This window comes from Hylaeus volcanicus, chromosome 7 (assembly GCF_026283585.1).
Source record: "Hylaeus volcanicus isolate JK05 chromosome 7, UHH_iyHylVolc1.0_haploid, whole genome shotgun sequence".
Lineage (NCBI taxonomy): Eukaryota > Metazoa > Arthropoda > Insecta > Hymenoptera > Colletidae > Hylaeus > Hylaeus volcanicus.
In genome coordinates this window covers 21,692,998-21,710,961 of record NC_071982.1, presented here as the reverse complement: position 1 = coordinate 21,710,961, position 17,964 = coordinate 21,692,998, and the positions used below count along the sequence as shown (strand labels likewise).

General features: G+C 45.4%; 2 protein-coding genes across 6 annotated transcripts; one reads left to right on the top strand and one right to left on the bottom strand.

Moving 5' to 3' along the window:
* Positions 1-574: 574 nt before the first annotated feature.
* Positions 575-17,034, top strand: LOC128879426 (putative epidermal cell surface receptor). Of its 5 annotated transcripts, none has more exons than XM_054128549.1 (13): positions 575-1,757; positions 8,773-9,276; positions 9,420-9,713; positions 9,968-10,160; positions 10,231-10,445; positions 10,579-10,934; positions 11,045-11,312; positions 12,008-13,270; positions 13,922-14,120; positions 14,336-14,834; positions 15,005-15,365; positions 15,453-15,643; positions 15,840-17,034. In XM_054128549.1, the coding sequence occupies exons 1-13, from the start codon at positions 1,640-1,642 to the stop codon at positions 15,933-15,935; spliced, it is 4,557 nt and encodes a 1,518-aa protein (XP_053984524.1). In that variant the 5' UTR covers positions 575-1,639; the 3' UTR covers positions 15,936-17,034. The 5 variants fall into 5 exon arrangements, with proteins under 5 accessions (XP_053984524.1, XP_053984526.1, XP_053984523.1 ...); XM_054128551.1 differs by having other exon boundaries at positions 15,453-15,668; XM_054128548.1 differs by having other exon boundaries at positions 15,450-15,643.
* Positions 16,676-17,930, bottom strand: LOC128879433 (uncharacterized). Its single transcript, XM_054128570.1, has 2 exons — positions 17,843-17,930; positions 16,676-17,570 (listed from the first exon to the last, which is right to left on the bottom strand). Exons 1-2 carry the CDS (start codon positions 17,847-17,849, stop codon positions 16,966-16,968), a joined length of 612 nt encoding a protein of 203 aa, XP_053984545.1. The 5' UTR covers positions 17,850-17,930; the 3' UTR covers positions 16,676-16,965.
* Between the last annotated feature and the right edge of the window lie 34 nt (positions 17,931-17,964).

The window sequence follows — 17,964 nt, the reverse complement described above, 5'->3', positions numbered from 1 at the left end:
GTATGCTATTTCAAGGCGAAACTGTTGCATCGCGACTGAAACGATTGTGTGTTAATTGGTTCGTTAAAGAAGCGTCTGCCGTGACAGGAATAACCATGAGGCTCAAGAAAGGACTTTAAATCGTCTGGAATTTCCTTGCGCTATATTTCGTAAGGAGAAATTGGAACAGAGGATTTCTACACGGACGTTCTCGCAATTTTCCAGGTCTCCATTTGAATGAATGAAGATTAATATGAGAAGAGCGATCGTCCCATTACTTGAAAATTCTGCTATCTGAACAGATGCTCCCCTTGATTCAGTAAAAAGCAGAATAGCATTTATAAGAGTATTTTAGGAGCTGTATACAATGACTAGACTGCGGATCTTTATGCAAAATAAAATCTTCGCGAGCGTGCCTACAAAAATTGAACCTAAATAGGAATTTACTTTATTCTGCAAATATTATAACATGTTACAATAACACGTTACAGTAAATCCAAATTTTACGATTCTGATCGTATTATCCTGATCGATAGTTGCCTATATAAATATAGTCTCTTAATTTTTAGGCAACTGCGTTTCCTCGCGCCATGTATCCCAAGGAGAAACTGCCTCGCGAACAGATGGTTTCTAGATCAACGTTCTCGCAACATTTAGCCGGGGCCGCGATCGATAATGCGTTAAAATAAACGAGTGCAATGAAAATGCGCGACAACGAACGATTACGCGCGATTTCACCGCTTTCGCTTGAAAACGTCGCGACGTTTGTTCTTCGATCCGGACCGAAAGCGAAATTGCGCCGCGTTCCGTGCGTGCGTTTCGACGTCGGAGTCCAGAAAACTGGAGAACTGGATTCGGAGCCAATTGGATTCAGAGTCATCGAGAGAATCCTTTAAAGGGGAGCCTTGATTGAAACAACGACATGAAATAATACTTTTCTTTAGGGGGAAAAGAAAACCCCGAGGTACCCTTGCTATAAAAAGACCAATGGCCCCCAACAAACTGTTGACATTTCTACGAGGGATGTCAGAGGTCGAAGAGGATGTGGAGCAACGTAAAGAAAGAAATAACGACTATCGTAAACCCTGAAAAACATTTTAATGCAAGCCTGGTACAGAGTAAACGAAACGAGGACCTCACCCTCGGCCTTATAAACAAATGAAACGAAGAAGCACCTCCCAACAGTTGTCGATGATCAACAGTCTCTCCCCCTCAGGCCAAACTACCCCCACTATCCAGACCGGTGTCCAGCCTGTAGATTCGCGCCAGTAGCAAGGTGAGCGTGGAGAATTCCTGGCTGGCAAGAGAGGAGGAATGAAAGGCGAACCAGCACCGCCAAGGAGGAGGTAGATCCCGCTCACCGGCGTACACTTCACCTCCGTCCTCGGCACGGATCACGCGAGCGAGCCAACGTGTCGGTGAACCTGGTGAACAGTTTCGTATCGTTGCACTCGTTTTATTCGAAGGCTCGCCAGTGTGCTCGATAACCGCGTGTGAACACACCCGAGACAAGATAGAGCTGAGTGGATAGACTGCAGATAGATAGTGCGTTAGTGGCACTTGGTGCAGTTTGGGGTTCCAGAGCGACAGGAAGTAGCAGCTAAACGGCGCTGGCGTTTCGTGAGCGTTTGCGGGCCACGGGGCAGAAGAATGCGGTAGGATGCCCATCCAGGAAGGATGTTTCCTACGGGTCGCGGTGCTCTGTCTGTTAGGCGGGGTCGCCTTGCGATCGACGACGGCCCTCGACGTCGACACACAGACGCAAACGATAGCGGCCGGTGAGTCCTCCCCCTCTTCCGTTTTTTCCGTCGCGTCCTTTCTATCCGCCACGTTTTCTTAAACCCGCGCGGCCCCCCCTCCCCCACCTCCCTCCACGTGTGCGTGAAACCTCGATTTCTCGCGGTGCGACCCGCTCGTGCCCGTTTCGAGAAACTCGAGGCGATGGGGAACCGGTGGCGTTTTGTGGGACAGCTGGCTGAAACCAGGGATTTTGGACGGTTTTAGGGAACGATGGGACGATCCTTGGGTTTGTTGACGTTTAGTCGGAGTATTTATTTTAATTGACGTACGCGAGTAATCTCGATGAGGATTGGGAAGGGAGGGGAGTTAGTGTGAAACGTTGTCTATTCCTGGAAAGAGTTTTCTTTCTTATCCTTATACTTATCCTCAAGTCCCTGCAAGCTTTCTGCAAGCCCCCTAGGGCCCCTTTAGCACTGCCTATCGATCGCAAAGCAAGATTTTATCACACCCAATGAACAATTTCCACCTGTTCTGGGTCTTCTCTCAGGGATCACCATCCTCGTAATTGACACGAAGCGCAACCGTGTCGAGTGAGGAGTCGCCACTGATCGGCGAGTAGCTAACGGTATTCCGCGTGAAATCGTCAAAAAATTCAGTCACGTCCCCGTTCGGCGGCTGATGTCATCCGCCTTGAATAAAATCGTGAATCGAAAGAGGCATCGAGATCCATGACGACAAGAAATCGGACTTTCCGGTCTTGCGACAGATTTCCCCAAAAGAGGAGCGACGTTCGCTTGGATGGAGGCCATGATGCGAGAAATCTGAGCATCCAGTCATCTACTGATCCCTAAATCAGAATATCACGAGAACAGGCCCCGTAGAGTCGCAACGATACATTAACAATTTGTTGAAACTTGGTTTAATTACTGCTCGTTTATTCCTTAACGTTTACACCTAACCTCACGCACTATTTACATAGGGATTTCATTTATTTCTTAATATATAGATTTAACGCAAATCTAACCCATAGAATTCAACACGAACAGCTCGTTTATAGCCCTTAGTACTCGGATCTAACTCAGCTAGAATGCAGAAGCAGAAGAGCTCGTGTATTCCCTGACACGCAAGATCGTCCAAGGGTCAACGTCCGACGAGAAACAGCGCGATTCTAGTTTCCAATTTCAGGAACAAGCTGCTCTTCCTAATGCCGAGAACGGCGACGTTTCTTCTGCAAATGCCGAGAACCGGACGCACGCGGATAAAAACAGTCTGTTCGATATGGTGGACCGTAAACTCGTGTTTACCGTGTGGAAAGTTCGCCTCGGCGATTACTTTCCACGAGGGAAGATTCCGCAGGGGAAATCGAGACTGCGGTTGGCCCTTTTCGCGTTCTGCTCGTTACTCTTCGACTAGGTTCTCTTCGGTTCCTCGCGATCTTCGACGCTTGCCACGTAAGGCTGCAGTCAATTTGAATTGCATGAAATAGAATGGCTTCCTTCTTCGTTTTCTTAGAGGAGAGGATGAAGGTGAAGCGCGCTAGGACTTTCTTGAAAAATTGAAAAACAAAGATCGAGTCGAAGTCTCTTATAGACAAGTCTCGTATTTTTATTAAATTACCTTCTTCTTTTTTTTGTATAAACTCTGAACAGTCCTCCGTCAAATATTAATCCTCGATCAGTTAAAGCGAGATTTTAAGGAAAATTTCCGTAGGTATCTAAAATGCACGTTTCTTTGCGCGTTTCTGCGAGGCCTCGACAGGAATCGATACGCGATGCGCGTCGAATCGATTCTGCGGTCAGCCGTGTCCCTCGAGCTGTTTTGCGCCTCGATCGCGAAGGTAAACAGACCTGGAGACGCTTATTGTGCAAGAGGGGGAGACGTGGGACACGCTAACGGTAGCGTTGGATCCAGTTGGAGAACTGGTCGACGCACGTTCTCTCTTACCAACGGCCTTGGGAAAAATTAAAGCTACGTAGAAAGACGTGCAACGGCCTCTGGAGACCGCTCGTGGATCTCCGAACGAAAACACGCGTTGGACATCAATTATGAATTGATTCCGATCCATAAGGCAACACGCCATTTTCCAATACTTGACGAAATATACCTCCAGAATCGCGTATTTAAATTTGACGTTCCAATGGTGCCTAACTTCCGCTTGAACAAATTTTCCAAAATTCCAAAAATATTCCAAAATAGATGGAATATGCGAGGAACGCTCTCAAGCGTTGACTTTCCAAATTATCGTCTTCTCGATCGCCAGGAACTCGGGGTAGCAACGCACGTCGGGACAGAATTTATGGCGAGCGCAGGTAGCCATGATTCAACCGAACCCTACGACCGCAATGTTTTGTCGATAACGAAACACGGGGTAGGGGTATAACGATGAGAACAAGCCGCTGGTAATATATAAATAAAAATGCGATACTCGTGTAAACACCCAAATTTAAGCATGACCAAACTGCCACATCGATACCGGCAACATTTCTAATACCGTTAGTACCAGTATTATCGAACAGCCATTACCTGACATCCCAATTAAAGCGAAAGAAACGGAAACGTTCGCGTCCGACATGAATGGTGGCAAACAACAACGCAGCTGGCCTGGTAAAGCGAGAACGAGGAATTTTTAATTGCATCCCGGTCGAGGTAAATTGCAGAAGCACGTCCTTCGGTTCGCTTGGAAAGGTGCATTAGACTCCTCTAACGCGTTACACCATCTTGGACGCGTTCTCCATCCAGATAACGCGTCTCCTAGGCTGCTCCTAATTAAATGACGATTACATCTCTATGACACGTATAATCTTTTTTTAATTTGCGTAACCAGCAGACTTTCTACGTCGTGTGTTCCTTCGCTGATCCCACGCGAGTATTGTGCTCTGATTTCAGCGTTCACACGTGTCAGCATCATATGCTACAGCGATACGATTAGGTTCCTCGATTCCTTATTAATTTCGATGATTACGTTACTTGGCATAGCAGCACGCGTGGAAGCATAGGCTTCTTTGATAGAAATAAAATTAGAATGCATTTTGGGGCTATGCAAATTCTTGTATAGAATCAAACGTATATGTAAACAAATATATTTTTTTTTGGCTTGGGTAGATATCGAAAAAATTTGAAGAGAAATGCTTTCGGCACGTTTAAATATTGTAGTTGCCTTCCGAATATGTTTTGGTATCGAACATAGCCGAAGAGTTTCCAAGTCTGCTAAACGATCGCTGTAGTCGCCGATGTAACCTAGTTAACGGTACTATAAATATGCGAGTGAACGTATTTCCGTTCTTTATAGTCTCGAGTCTCAACCACGGTCCTCTTGATACATTTATTACCGCCGTCGCATTAGTATTCTTCCATCGCCTAACCTGTTGATCGGTGCTGCATCAGGATAAGATTTGCAGCATTAATTCACTGCAGCTTTCGCGACATTTCTCGCACTGCTGGGCTGAGCTTATGGTCCTTGTAGGACTAGAAACATTCCATCAGGTTCTTCACAGATAGGTTTACAATGTAGCGAGATATTCTTCTATCAGATATTCTTCTATCTCTGGTGTTCTACTGGTACATCGAGGAGACCCGAAGGAGTACCACGAACGTTAGTTCGATAGAATCCACAATTGTGACTCTCCTAGATTGGATATCTTTCCACGTCAGACCTCTGGATGGCATCCAACTTGAACAGGAAGAGGAAGAGCTCCCGAAGAGAAAACGTCCTTAACACTGTTGGACGAGGCTTCGAGTGCCCCATCCTCCGCGAATTATATAACGAAGAGAAGGTTTATTATTACAGTCATCGTTGCACGCTATCCCTGGGAAGAGTATAACGCTGTTCGATGGCTCTCTGACCTAAGAGGTTACAAGCTTAAGGCCACAGAACTCTTGAACGAACTCGTACCACGAGCTGGGAGATTCACGAGGAAACAAGAGCATCTTCCTCGTAATCACGGCAATTAAATCCGATTCCCGTGCTTCTCGCCTCATTGTTCCGCGGCTGGCGAACGGCGACTTTCACTTAATGGCCGCTTGGACGCTCGCTGAACGTCCCACGAAGGACGCCGGTCGAGTTCGCGAGTTGTTGCTCCGTTTCTGTCCAAATCACGGTAAGGTGATTCACTTTTCTTGCGAGCGGAATAATTTTAGAGGCACGAACAGAGCCAATCATAGCGCGGAGACTTGAACGAGCGAACGCGTGCGGTCCACGAAACCGTGATACGTATCTCCAAGCGTTCAACTCTCCAACGTGTCACGAAATAGGCGTGACGATCCGATTGCATCATCGAACAACTTGCGCTCGATTTTATTATCCAACCTTTAAGATTCATCCACCGTGTTAACAAGAAACTCAGAGTGTCTCGATGCGGCAGAGTGAAAGCACAAAGGAAACATCAAATTCCTCGCGTCACCCCAAAAAAGAATTCTTTCACCGTTGAATGTTGGAAAGTTGGAAACGATTGCTACCAATTTTGAACGAGAATCGTCTGGATTGAAACAGGTGTTCGAGAGTTGTTCAGAGAATTTTCGTTTGGAGAATAATTTTTCGTAGACGGGGACAACTCTCCAGAGATTTTTCTGGAGAAATTTAGAAACCGGCATTTTTTCAACGAAAGACCAGCATAATTAGGAGAATCTTCTTTCTTCTGCGAGCGCAATTATCGAAAATCGTTGCGCAGCTTTCTTTTCAACGTTAAACAGACCTGTGCGTGATCGATTTCATTGTTTTTTATTCACCGCGAGATACACCCTTGACCTGATTCGGAATGGTTTTCACATACCGAGGATGGATGACACATACGCGTGCAGGCGACTTTCTCCCATGCAAAACAACTCACGGAAGACCTGGATGACTCGCGTCGGTGGTTAATCCCAGGTGAACCGGAAGAGCGCTGCAATTCATTCCAGGAATTGCGTGCTCGACGAATAATTGCCGACTTTATCTATACAAACTATGTCATCTAACAAAAGTGGTAGCATTTATTTTTGTAATATTACTTGAACTCCTCAGAAAGAAAGTGTCTCGCGAAGCTCGCAACATTCGCGCATGGGTTTCATTCACTCTTAGAGATTCTACTTGAATAAAAATGCACGGTGTGAACGTGTGCGCGGAATGGTCCTTTGTTTCTTCATAGAATTGCATGGAAGTAAAGTGCTACATCGTTGAATCATCCACGTGTTACACATGCTCAATCTAGAATTGCATAAAACAATCACCAATCGTCATCTATCGAATCTTGTCGATCGAACTATACATCCTTCTATCGGTCGTACGATTTAATACACCTACTCGACAACTATACAATGTGTTGATATTAACATTATGGGAGCATGTATCAATATTTACGAACGTGTTACGAATATGGCATTGGTCCAGTTATGAGCACTCTGTGTGCCCGTCATACTCGTTCGTTCGCTTCACTTTCCAAGCTCGTTCTCTCTATAAATAGTGCGACTGTTTAAATAAATTATTCATTCGCTGAGCCATCCGTTGCGAGTAAACACAGCGTCAGAATTTATTCACAAGGAATCCTTCCATCAACGTCGATATTAAATGTTACATCGAATCTGAGCTAAATCAACTTTAAGTGGAAAGTCATCTGCAACGTCATCCTTTGGCATAGAGGTTGGGAAAATGGCGATGTTGCCTGATTACCTACAAACTTAAGTAATTCCCGCGAAGGAGGACACACGAGCAGCTGGCGACCAGCAACGATGGCAGGATGATGGCTCGATTTGTCTTTCGCATTCCGATACAGCGAGCTCATTCTTCTACGAACGAGGACAGTTACAGACAACGATGTTTGTGTAGCATTCACCCCTGACACCTGCTTTAAAACGCCCAAGAAAATGGAAAGAAGAGGCGGAGTTCAGAAACTGCGTCGTTTAGTAGGTGCGTAGGTGTCTTCAAAGCCACTAGGCTTATAGAAAGGAACCAGTTCATGATTTGGGAATAGTTTGTGTACTATACGACTAGCGCGAAGTCAAGGGGACCACTATTCTGCAGAGCAAAGTAGAAATGGAGTTTTAGGTTAGTGAAATTCGAACTATGTACGAAACGTATGAAGCCTGGCCGAGCATCCCTTGGTTTCGAGTGTATCCAACCATACTACGTTTAACCGAACAAGAATTCCAGCTCGAGGCGTAGCTCTCACATTTGAAGTGCCACCGTTCCCTCGCTTTTCATCCTTCGCAATGCCGCGTCACACTTGGCCTGGCCTCCGTGCAATGCGGTTCGGAAACTAAAAGTTCCATTTTTTTTTCCTCCTCCGGTGGGACAGGTTCTCGCGAATTCTTTGACAACCCTGGCGCGCCATAAATTAAACGGTTAATGAAAATTGCGTCAGACTCGATTGGGAAAAATTGAAGCTCGAGCCGTTCCGAAATTGCCTGCTCGAGGGACTGGAAATAGAAAGGCGTGCGCGAAGTTTAATAATAATCCAAGAGGTCTGATCGACGAAATGTAGAATAGATCGATTTATGAAGGAACGAAGCACTACGAACACTTACGAAACCTATACAACCAGCAGATTATAGATGGAATAGCTTTCTCAGAGAGAAGGAACTAAAAATCTTGGAAAGGTGCAGCAGAGACTTCTATACTCCGATGGTTATTATTGTTCTCGGAGGCTAGATTAAAGGCGGAAGAAAGGGGAACGAAACTGGATGGAATAGCCAGAAGGCGAGGCAAGGCGAAGAGAAGAACAGAAAAAGAAGGGGAAGGTTAAAATAGTCGGTCACCGAGCGTGCCTTTGACCATACGGTATTTTATCCTACTTCCTACACTCTGAGCGATCGCTATTTCCTTTCATGTACCTACATCACGTTTCGTTAATCTTCTAACGACCCAATGAGTCATTTAAGAGACCCATACGGACGAATTCCTCCAGCATAGAATCTTGTTTATTAAATAATTCCAAGGAAATTGATACACGAATCTTAATTTTTCCCTTTACGCAATGATTACAGTCAGTCCCATAAATATTCGTACCTTCTGTGTTTATTGAAAGAATTTGTTTAAATTGGGTTTGATGTTTTCAAATAAATTTTTCATCGAATTCACAGGTACCGATATCACCGAGATACCAGGCGTTCAACCCCTTCGCGGCGAAGCGTGGAACGAAACCGACCGGAAGTCCGAGTATCCGACCAAAGAGTTGGATTTCAAGACTACCGTCGAGCCTAAAAAAAAACCAGTGGACTTCAAGGTGAAAACCGATCAGAAGTTCCAAAAGCCCTCGTTGAAGGACGATGACGCAAAACGGAGCAATACCACGATGACGACGATGACTTGGTTGTCGCCAACGAGCACCAGCGAAGACGCTACCGAGGGAACCGTTCAAGGTGTCACGATTCCTCTTCTGCTTCGTGGCGAGCCGGTCGTAGTCGCAGCAAACGCGTCGATGCTGAACAAATTGTCGATGCCGATGAACGCGAGCGTCAAGGATGACCCATCGTTCAGAGGCAGGGCGTTGAACATCTCCGCGCCAGAGCCAACCAACTCGTTGCACTCTAATATCACCGATCTCAGCGACGTCAGCATGGATGACGATGACAAAGAAGTCGAAGGTGATTATTATTGTTTAATTGGACCGTTTGAAATAACCTAGTGGTCGATCCAAACGTATCAGAGTCTCAGACTGAGACTCGCAGAAACGACATTAATTTCCAGTCCACCTAGTATCAAGGTTTCAGCATTCTGTTATCCGCAGGAGGAGAGTACGTGGCTCCTCGCAACGAGAGCAACGTAAACATTTCTTCGACGTTGCTGCCAGCGGTGTCGATGTGCGTCGAGGAGAACCGTACGTATTCCGTGGGCGAGAAGATTATTAGGGGCTGCGAGGAAAAGTGTGTATGCGGGGTGGGCGGAGTGGTGATGGACTGCAAACCTTTATGTTCTTCGCCATACGTCAGAGCCAACAGAGGAATCGAGGATCCTCTTTGTCAGGAGAAGCTGGTCAACGAGGAACCTTGTTGCGCCATTTTGGTCTGCGCAGCTGACTCAGGTGAGCTGTCTGACGCTTCGCAATGACACAGTTTCCGGTGATCTTTAGGAATAAGGATAATAATTAAACAAGAACTCAAAGAATAAGAATGATAATTAAACAAAACTTTAAACCTTTAAACCTAAAGAGTACGAATAATAATGAAGTAAGAATTTAGAGAAGAATAATGTTAAAGAATAATATCTCTTGAAAAAAGATTTTAGAGAGCGTTGAATTTTCTTATTTACAAAGAACGTTTACCCTGTCGATTATAGCGCCTGAACCAGAGGAGACCTGCCTGTTCGGGAACAAAACGATTATGAGAGGCCAACGCGTCGAGGATGGCTGCTCCAGAGTGTGTATCTGCGAAGCAGGTGGCAACCTCAAGTGTCAACCTAGATGTCCACCCAATGAAACTACCTCAGTAACCAATCAACACGATCGTTGTGTCATCCTCACCGATCCAAGGTACAAGATCAAAAGTCCCTCGTCGGTTTCCTTGAATTTATTTGAAACATCTCGAAACTGCTTCTCGCAGAGACTCCTGTTGCACGATCACCCTCTGCGACGTCACCCTAGGAGACCACGAAATTAGACCAGAGACCTCCGCCGATCTAGCCGTCAATCTCACCGACGCAAAGGTTTTGAACTCGACAGCTATCAAACTAAAGCTGTCGACTAAGAATCCCCAGGATGTCACTGTGGAGATATCCGACAAGAATCACGTTTGGAGACAGCAGAAGCCCGACAAAGGCGAGTACAATAGAAAATCGACGCAATAGATTCTGTACCAAAGGAACACTTCTCGTCTTTGATCAATTACGATTCTCTTTGTACGCCAATTATAGTATTTAACGTTTATAAGTAACGAAAGCCTTGATTCCAGAGGGAATCGTATCGAACCTGGAGCCTGCGCGTACATACTACGTACGAGTGATCGAGGGAAGCAGAACCGGACCTGCGTTGCAGGTCTTCCTTCCAGCAGAGGTGATCAAGACGAACATCTCTGACAAGATGGCGGACAAGGGCTCCTGCAGCTACAGAGGGAAGACGTACAAGATGGGAGCGGAATGGTACGACGAGTGCATCTCGTTCTGCGTCTGCAACGACGCTGGCAAGGCTGAATGTGTCACTATCGAGTGTCCAACAGACTTTGGACTCGACGTGTTGGACCCTCACTGCTTAGACTGGGAAACTGTCCCGCCAAACTTCGTTCCAAAGCCTCCTCGTTGCTGTCCCCAGGTAACATCAAGCCTATCGTTTAATTTAAACAAATTCCTTCGATAAACACAGAGATTACGAATATTTATAGTAGGTTTAGTCCGAAGCTAAGGTGTGTGTTACACTTGCAGGAGGTACGCTGTCGAAATAATGGCTCGTGCGTTTACGAAGGCAATACTTACGATAATTGGAGCGAATTGCCATCAAACGTGACGGGATGCGAGAAGAGATGTTACTGCGAGATGGGCAACGTCTCGTGCCAGGCTGCCTGTCCACCTGTCCCGGCGTTGCCACCTGCAACCCTGCCTTGTCCTCCTTATCAAGCCACCCTCGCTCATCTACCTGGCGATGACTGTTGCACGGAGTGGAGCTGCAGTCACTCGACCAGCCAGGTGCCAGGTAAATTCGCCAGAGAACGCGCAAACGAGAGCCTCGGTAACATCAGTGTTGGTCTATGACGGATTGATTCCTTTCTGGTGGCGGTGGCTCTGCTGAACGCGTTTGAAATTGTCGTTGTTATTTGGTTGATAGTAAGGCGTTTGGTATTCCGAAGAGGACCCGTTAGGTTGGCAATGGGTGAAAGAGGGTGATGGTTTCCGCCACGCGGACCTGACTGGAAATCTCCAGTGCGAATAAACAAATATACATTGTATACATCTCCGTATATAACATATTATATCATCAGCAACTTGTTCCATGTCATTGTAAACAGTATCACGACGCGGACGTGGACTTGTCACTAAAATATTGTACAGTATCTTCTTTACTTTCGATATTACCCTCGATATTACCTCCCGTCGAGGTACGAGGACATCCCTCGCGTAGAACGATTTAAAAAAAAAAGATATTCCTGGTGTCCGACAAACGTCCGATATCGTTATCGAAACCCTTGGAACCGTACAATCTGAACCGGAGGTCCTGTAAGATGCATGCTTCGGCGCAGCAACGCTTGTACATACATATACCAACCTTGGATCGGCCGCTGTAAATACGTATATGCATGGAGAATTTGGAAGATCGCGTCGACCGCAATATTCACGGCCGTTGGACGTCAGCTCTCGCAATCAGTGACATTGGTCCTTTGCTTATTGCAGGAACGAGCGCGACGCCCGCGTTCCCCGGCCCGTTGGCCACAGACACGTTCGATCGGCGACCGATTGACGATACCGAACGACCGACTAACCATCCTGGATCCGTCGGACCCAGCCAGGAACCGGATAGTGCCACTTCCTCGTTGCGGGAAGATACGAAAGACGTTACCGCGACCACCGACGCAACCCACGGACTCTACCATTACCCCATGGACCCTGGACACCCCACGATCCCTTACAACGGTCCTTACAGTCCCGACTACAAGCCTACGCACCCCAGCGTCGAAGACGTGTTCCATCTAGGCCCCGAAAAACCTCCCGTCAAAGAGAAACCCAAGTTAAAATTGGACGCAAAGAAACCAGTCGAGACTCTCGTGAAAGCCTACAAGGACGATTACTTCCCCGGTCCCTTGGCTCCGGACAAGTTCCTGGAGAAGACCACCTCGACGCCAGAAAATCGTGTCCCCAGCCCTGTCAGCAATCTATCGCCGCAGAAGATCGCTCACGCGACAGATCACCCTCAGTTCGTCCCTTTGAACCATCCTCCAGGATTCGCGTTCGCTCCTGTCAATGGCCAGATCATATCTCAGGCTGGTGTAAACCCTGCGGTTGGTCCACCCTATCGCGGTCCTGTGATCGATCAGGACACCTTAGATCCCAATGTAATCGTCCCTACGAGTCCCAAGAAGAAAACATCCGACGCATTTCACGGTGAAAAGAGCAAGCCTGCCACTGGGCTTCCTGCTCGACCTAAACAAACCCAACGCGATCCACAGAAAGAGATACTTCCTGACGAGCTCTATCATCTAATCAATCTGCAACACCCTGGCCTGATCCACTTGGATCACGGCCCTCCCGAAGGCCATCCAGGTTTGTACGATATCCACCAACAGATCTCGGGACAGAAACAGTCGGGGAATAATCAAATACAACCGGGTTACTTCGGTGGTCCCACTGCTAACTCTAAGAAGCCCTCGAAGCCTCACGTTTACGCTCAAAAGAACGAAAACGGTCAGACGACGTATCACGTGCACACGCCAGACATTCCCAACACGCCCCAGCAGATCGAGGAGTTGCTAGCTCATATCAGTCAGCACGACCCGAACCCTGGACCTTTCCAACACTATCCTGGACAGCCTGCCATACTTCATAACGAGCCCAGTGGCCCGCAGGCCACTCTGCCGCTTCACATTGACGCTCACATACCGCACTCAGGACTCGCGCACTTGAACCACCCGCTCGCAGCACAAACGCCCAACCAGTCAGGTTCGTCCCTGATCAGCAACACACTTTTATCTAGTCACAGGAATACAGTCGGTTCCAGAAATGTTCGTACCCTTTGTACCCGTTTAAGTAATTCGTCTAAATCAAACGATAGCTTTGAGCTTTCCAAATCAATTTTCTCCTAGAAATATGTACACGAATAAACTTTCCACGTGTATATATTTACAATTACAGATTGATTTGGAAACGTGGAGCACTCATTTAAATTAGACCTTTCTTCGACCGATGTAGAGGGTACGAATATTTATGGGATTTACTGTATTTCTTATATGGAACGAGTCATTGAAAATTAGTAGAATTGTTCGTCGTTCAATTCAGTTTCGCGTAAAATATGTTTGCGTTTAATTGAAAATAATGCTTTGAGGACTAGTCACTTGTCCCAACGTGGTAAAAATAGTTACAAATGAACGTCGTCAGGTTTACCGTTAACATAGAGTTGTACTTATATTTCGTTTAGCTATAGAGAAGTCATTTACGGGAGTGTTGCTTATAAATCCACGATAATGATTTAGAAAAAGATCATTCGATCCCAGCTTGGTACGTTCAGCGTTAAACATCGCGGTAAACATTCTAAATAAATATACAACGAATATAAACCTGTACACTAAAATTATCCCATTTCCTCAACTTCAGGCTTGGATCACAATGTACCACCTGGCTTCCCGTTACCTGGCGCCATCCCAGGATTCCCAGTGGCCTCTCCGTCCGACGAGGTCATCGTGCAGATCCTGGAAGCCCTCGACGAGAACACCGTCCGTCTCGTCTTCGTGGTGCCTCAAGTCTTGGTGGGACTACACGGACGCGTCGAACTGCGATACACCAATGACAAAACGTACCTGACGTCGCTTTATCATTTGCATGCAGTGTGGTTACGCGTAGTTCACTCGTCGATTGTTCTGACAAGTCGCTCGACAGAAGAAGCGTTTACTTTACATTTTCAAACACGCTATAGACGCTGAGAGCAGTCTGCGAAATAATCACACTGTACGCAACGACTACCTACAACGATAAATAACTCATCCTAATTAAATCTTCCTTATCACGCAGGAACTTTGACGTGTCCACCTGGAAGGTAAAAGTGTTCGCCCCTCCAAACGACCTGATCGCTACCCCTCAATTGGAATTCGAGCTGGGAAACCTGAAGCCCTCGACAGAGTACAAGGTGAAGATCACGGTGAAGCTGAAGGATCTGGCCAACAGTCCCACCAGCAAGATCTACAGCGTTCGAACTCTGGAGAAGAGGGCCGAGGTGACCACGTTGCCACCTCAAATACCCATCGATGCGGAGCTCCACGCAACGGAGACCAACTCCAGCTGGATCATCGTGATGTGGAAGATGTTCACCGAGTACGAGCTGCAATTCATCGACGGGGTTCAGTTGAGGTACAAAGAGCAGGATGATAAGGCGTATTCCATTACGCCGTTGATCCACAGGGCGGTCAGGGAGTACATGATCGAGAACCTCAAGCCTTCGGCCACCTACGAAATTGGTATCCAGTTCGTACCGTTACCAGGACAGTTGACGGAGCTGGTTAGTGATAAAACGGTGAGTGTCTTCGGGTTTGGGTTTGAAAGGAATATTTTCGATTAGGAGGTGTTTGGAGTTGTTTAGATGTCATTTAAAGTTCGATAATGTCACATTTATTAAATAGAGGTACGATAACTTTTCTTTTTATTAGCCATTTTTATTAACCGTTTGTTCTTTATCCGTCCAAGATTCGCGTGACCACGTCGATGGAGCCAGATACGTACTCCTTCCCCGTGAACGTGGAAATCAAGATGATCAAGTCGACGGAAGTGGAGGTGGCATGGAGCGGGGTACCATACCCAGAAGACAAGTACGTCAACATTTACAGAGCAATTTATCAAAGCGACAGCGGCAAAGAAGACACGAGCACGTTCAAAATCGCCAAGAGGGACTCCCCTGCGCGAACGGTGATCGGCGATCTCAAACCTGGCACCAGATATCGTCTGTGGCTCGAGGTATACTTGACGAACGGCAGGATAAAGAAAAGCAACGTGCAGGACTTCGTTACCAAGCCAGGGATCCTTCTACCCGCCACGGTTTCTCAGCAAGGTACGTTATTTCTCTTCAGGAATCGTACCATCTAACACTCTCTGGTGTTACCAGTTGCGATAACCAACAACTTGAACTTTTCAGCAGGAAAGCTTGCTTCCGTGCCCCTTCACGAAGGCGATTACTATGGTCCACTAGTGGTGGTGGCCATCGTCGCATCTCTCGCTATTCTGTCGACGTTGATCCTCTTGATGATGCTGATGAAAAGGCGGACCAGCAGTAAAGCAGACATTTCTCCACGTAAAACCACGTCTGCGTACGACAACCCTTCCTACAAGGTAGAATTACAACAAGAGACTATGGGTAATTTATTCTCATTGTTTTAATACGCTAGACCGTTTCAGAATTGCTTCTTGTCTAATTGAATCCACTCGCTGCTCCTTTATAAATTACGCTGCTACGTGACTACTCTAATCGCCGTGTCCAATTACCTATTGACCTCGCGAGTATACAACGAGTCTTGACATTTTTCAGACCTGTGAAGACGCCGTGACGATATCCAATGGTAGGAACAAGAACACTGAGCACGAAATGGCTACCATCAACAGCAACGCCAAGGAAACCGCCTGAGACGTTTTGTAATTTATTGAAATATATTTATTTATGCGAGACACCGTTAACGCGCGCAGAGTGTCGTCAATGTTTTTGGTGTACTGAAAGAAAAGGTGAATGCGGTGAACACTAAGATGCCAAAAAGTGCTTTAGATTACTTGGAATCCTCTCTGCGGAAATGTCGCATTGTTTGAAAGTTAAATAACGTTAGCTTTTTTCCTCTTTCTAACAGTAGAACGTTTCCACTTACAAGAAGGATTCCAGGTAAAATTATACATATACGCATACGTTTTAATAATCTAATGGCAAGAGATTGTAATTTCTTCATCGTGCCGGCGGTTAGAGAGCTCTTGATTAATTTTACGTTGTATTAAAACTTGTAAATAGCGCTATATTATAGATTATGTTTTATGTATTTAATATCAACGGTTAAATATTAAGCAATTAATCCCGCTGGGTTTCAATGACCTAGCTACATTTTGTACAGTTAGATTGTTAGAAATATATAAAATAAATGAGATATAATATGTATATCTTACTGGGCATCCCTGCGTCTACAAGATGGCAACCGGACCGACAAACTGGCTAGCAGTGGTTGCCGTATAAAAGGGGCACTTTTGCGCCTACGAGATAGCAACCGATCCGTCAAGCAAGCTAGTGTAAATGTATGAGAAAATGAAGGGAAATTAAAGGGAAATGTACGAGGAAATGAAGGGAAATTTAAGGGAAATAAATGAATTAAATGAATTAAATGAACCTTTCTTTAGAAATTACAGCAAAAATTCTATTTGTATTATGTCTGGCTGATACATAATAAATTGAGCAAATGTGTACATGGTTAAAAAAGAGGCTACAATACTAGAGCAGAAAACTTATTTTATATATCAAAAACGCGTGTGGAAACTGATTTTAAATCACACAGTTTTAGTAGAAATATAGATAACTAAACGGTAAAGTAAATAGGTAAAAATTTGTTCTTATAACAGGTATAAACATCGAGTATTATAGAAATATCGCCGACTGTGGTAGACCATGAGTATACACAAATTTAAAAATATTTCTTCAACTCTGATTCCATTTGAAGTGGGTCCGTGGTCGGCGCGTATCTAAAGACAACTTTTCCTTCTTTATTAATAATAAATTTGGTAAAGTTCCACTTAATGGCGTCGATCATAAATCCAGCTGCCTGAGACTTCAGCCATTTCCACAAGGGATGAGCAGCTTCTCCATTAACATCAATCTTCTCAAAAACATCAAAGGTAACGTTATACTTCTTAACGAAATCTAAAATCTGTTCGGAGCTGCCTGGTTCCTGGCCACCAAACTGGTTGGATGGGAATGCCAGAATCCTTAATCCTTCTTTTTCACTGTACTTCTCATACAAGTGCACCAGCTCTTTGTAATTCGTGTCTGTCAATCCGCAATTGCTGGCTACATTTACAATTACGCAGACATGTCCACGATACTTCTCTAACGATACATCGTTACCATGAATATCTCTTGCATGAAACTGATAGATAGTAGTTGCAGAATTCCAATCGGTATCTTGGTTAAAGGAAGTTGGAGTTGTTGCAGGGCATTGCTCTTGCGAATTGTCTTTGCAGGTTTGTGCTGTAACCCCAGATAGGATTACAACCGTCAAAGTTATCAATTCTAGAACAAAATAATTTTAATTAATAAATGAGCAATATAAAATATACTCTACTTCTTGGTTTATTTCATTTTCACGATCATGGTTTCACAGATAAAGACGGTTCTGGTATGGTAAAAAAAAAAGAAGGGGAAAAAAGGACCTTGAACTTGTCGCGTTCGTATAGCGTATAGCGTAATAAAGTATAAAATCCAACGTTTCAGTTACGATTAACAACTTTCAAGAGTTATGGTCGCGTAAGAAATATTAAATAATATTACGAAATATTACTCACTATACATTTTGATTCGAGGAATATATCCGCCGCACTGCAAAAATTTATCAGAGCAGACCAGCGTGTCCAAAATTGATTAGCCGTGATTATATCAGCGAATTCTTATATCAGCGTATCGTGTC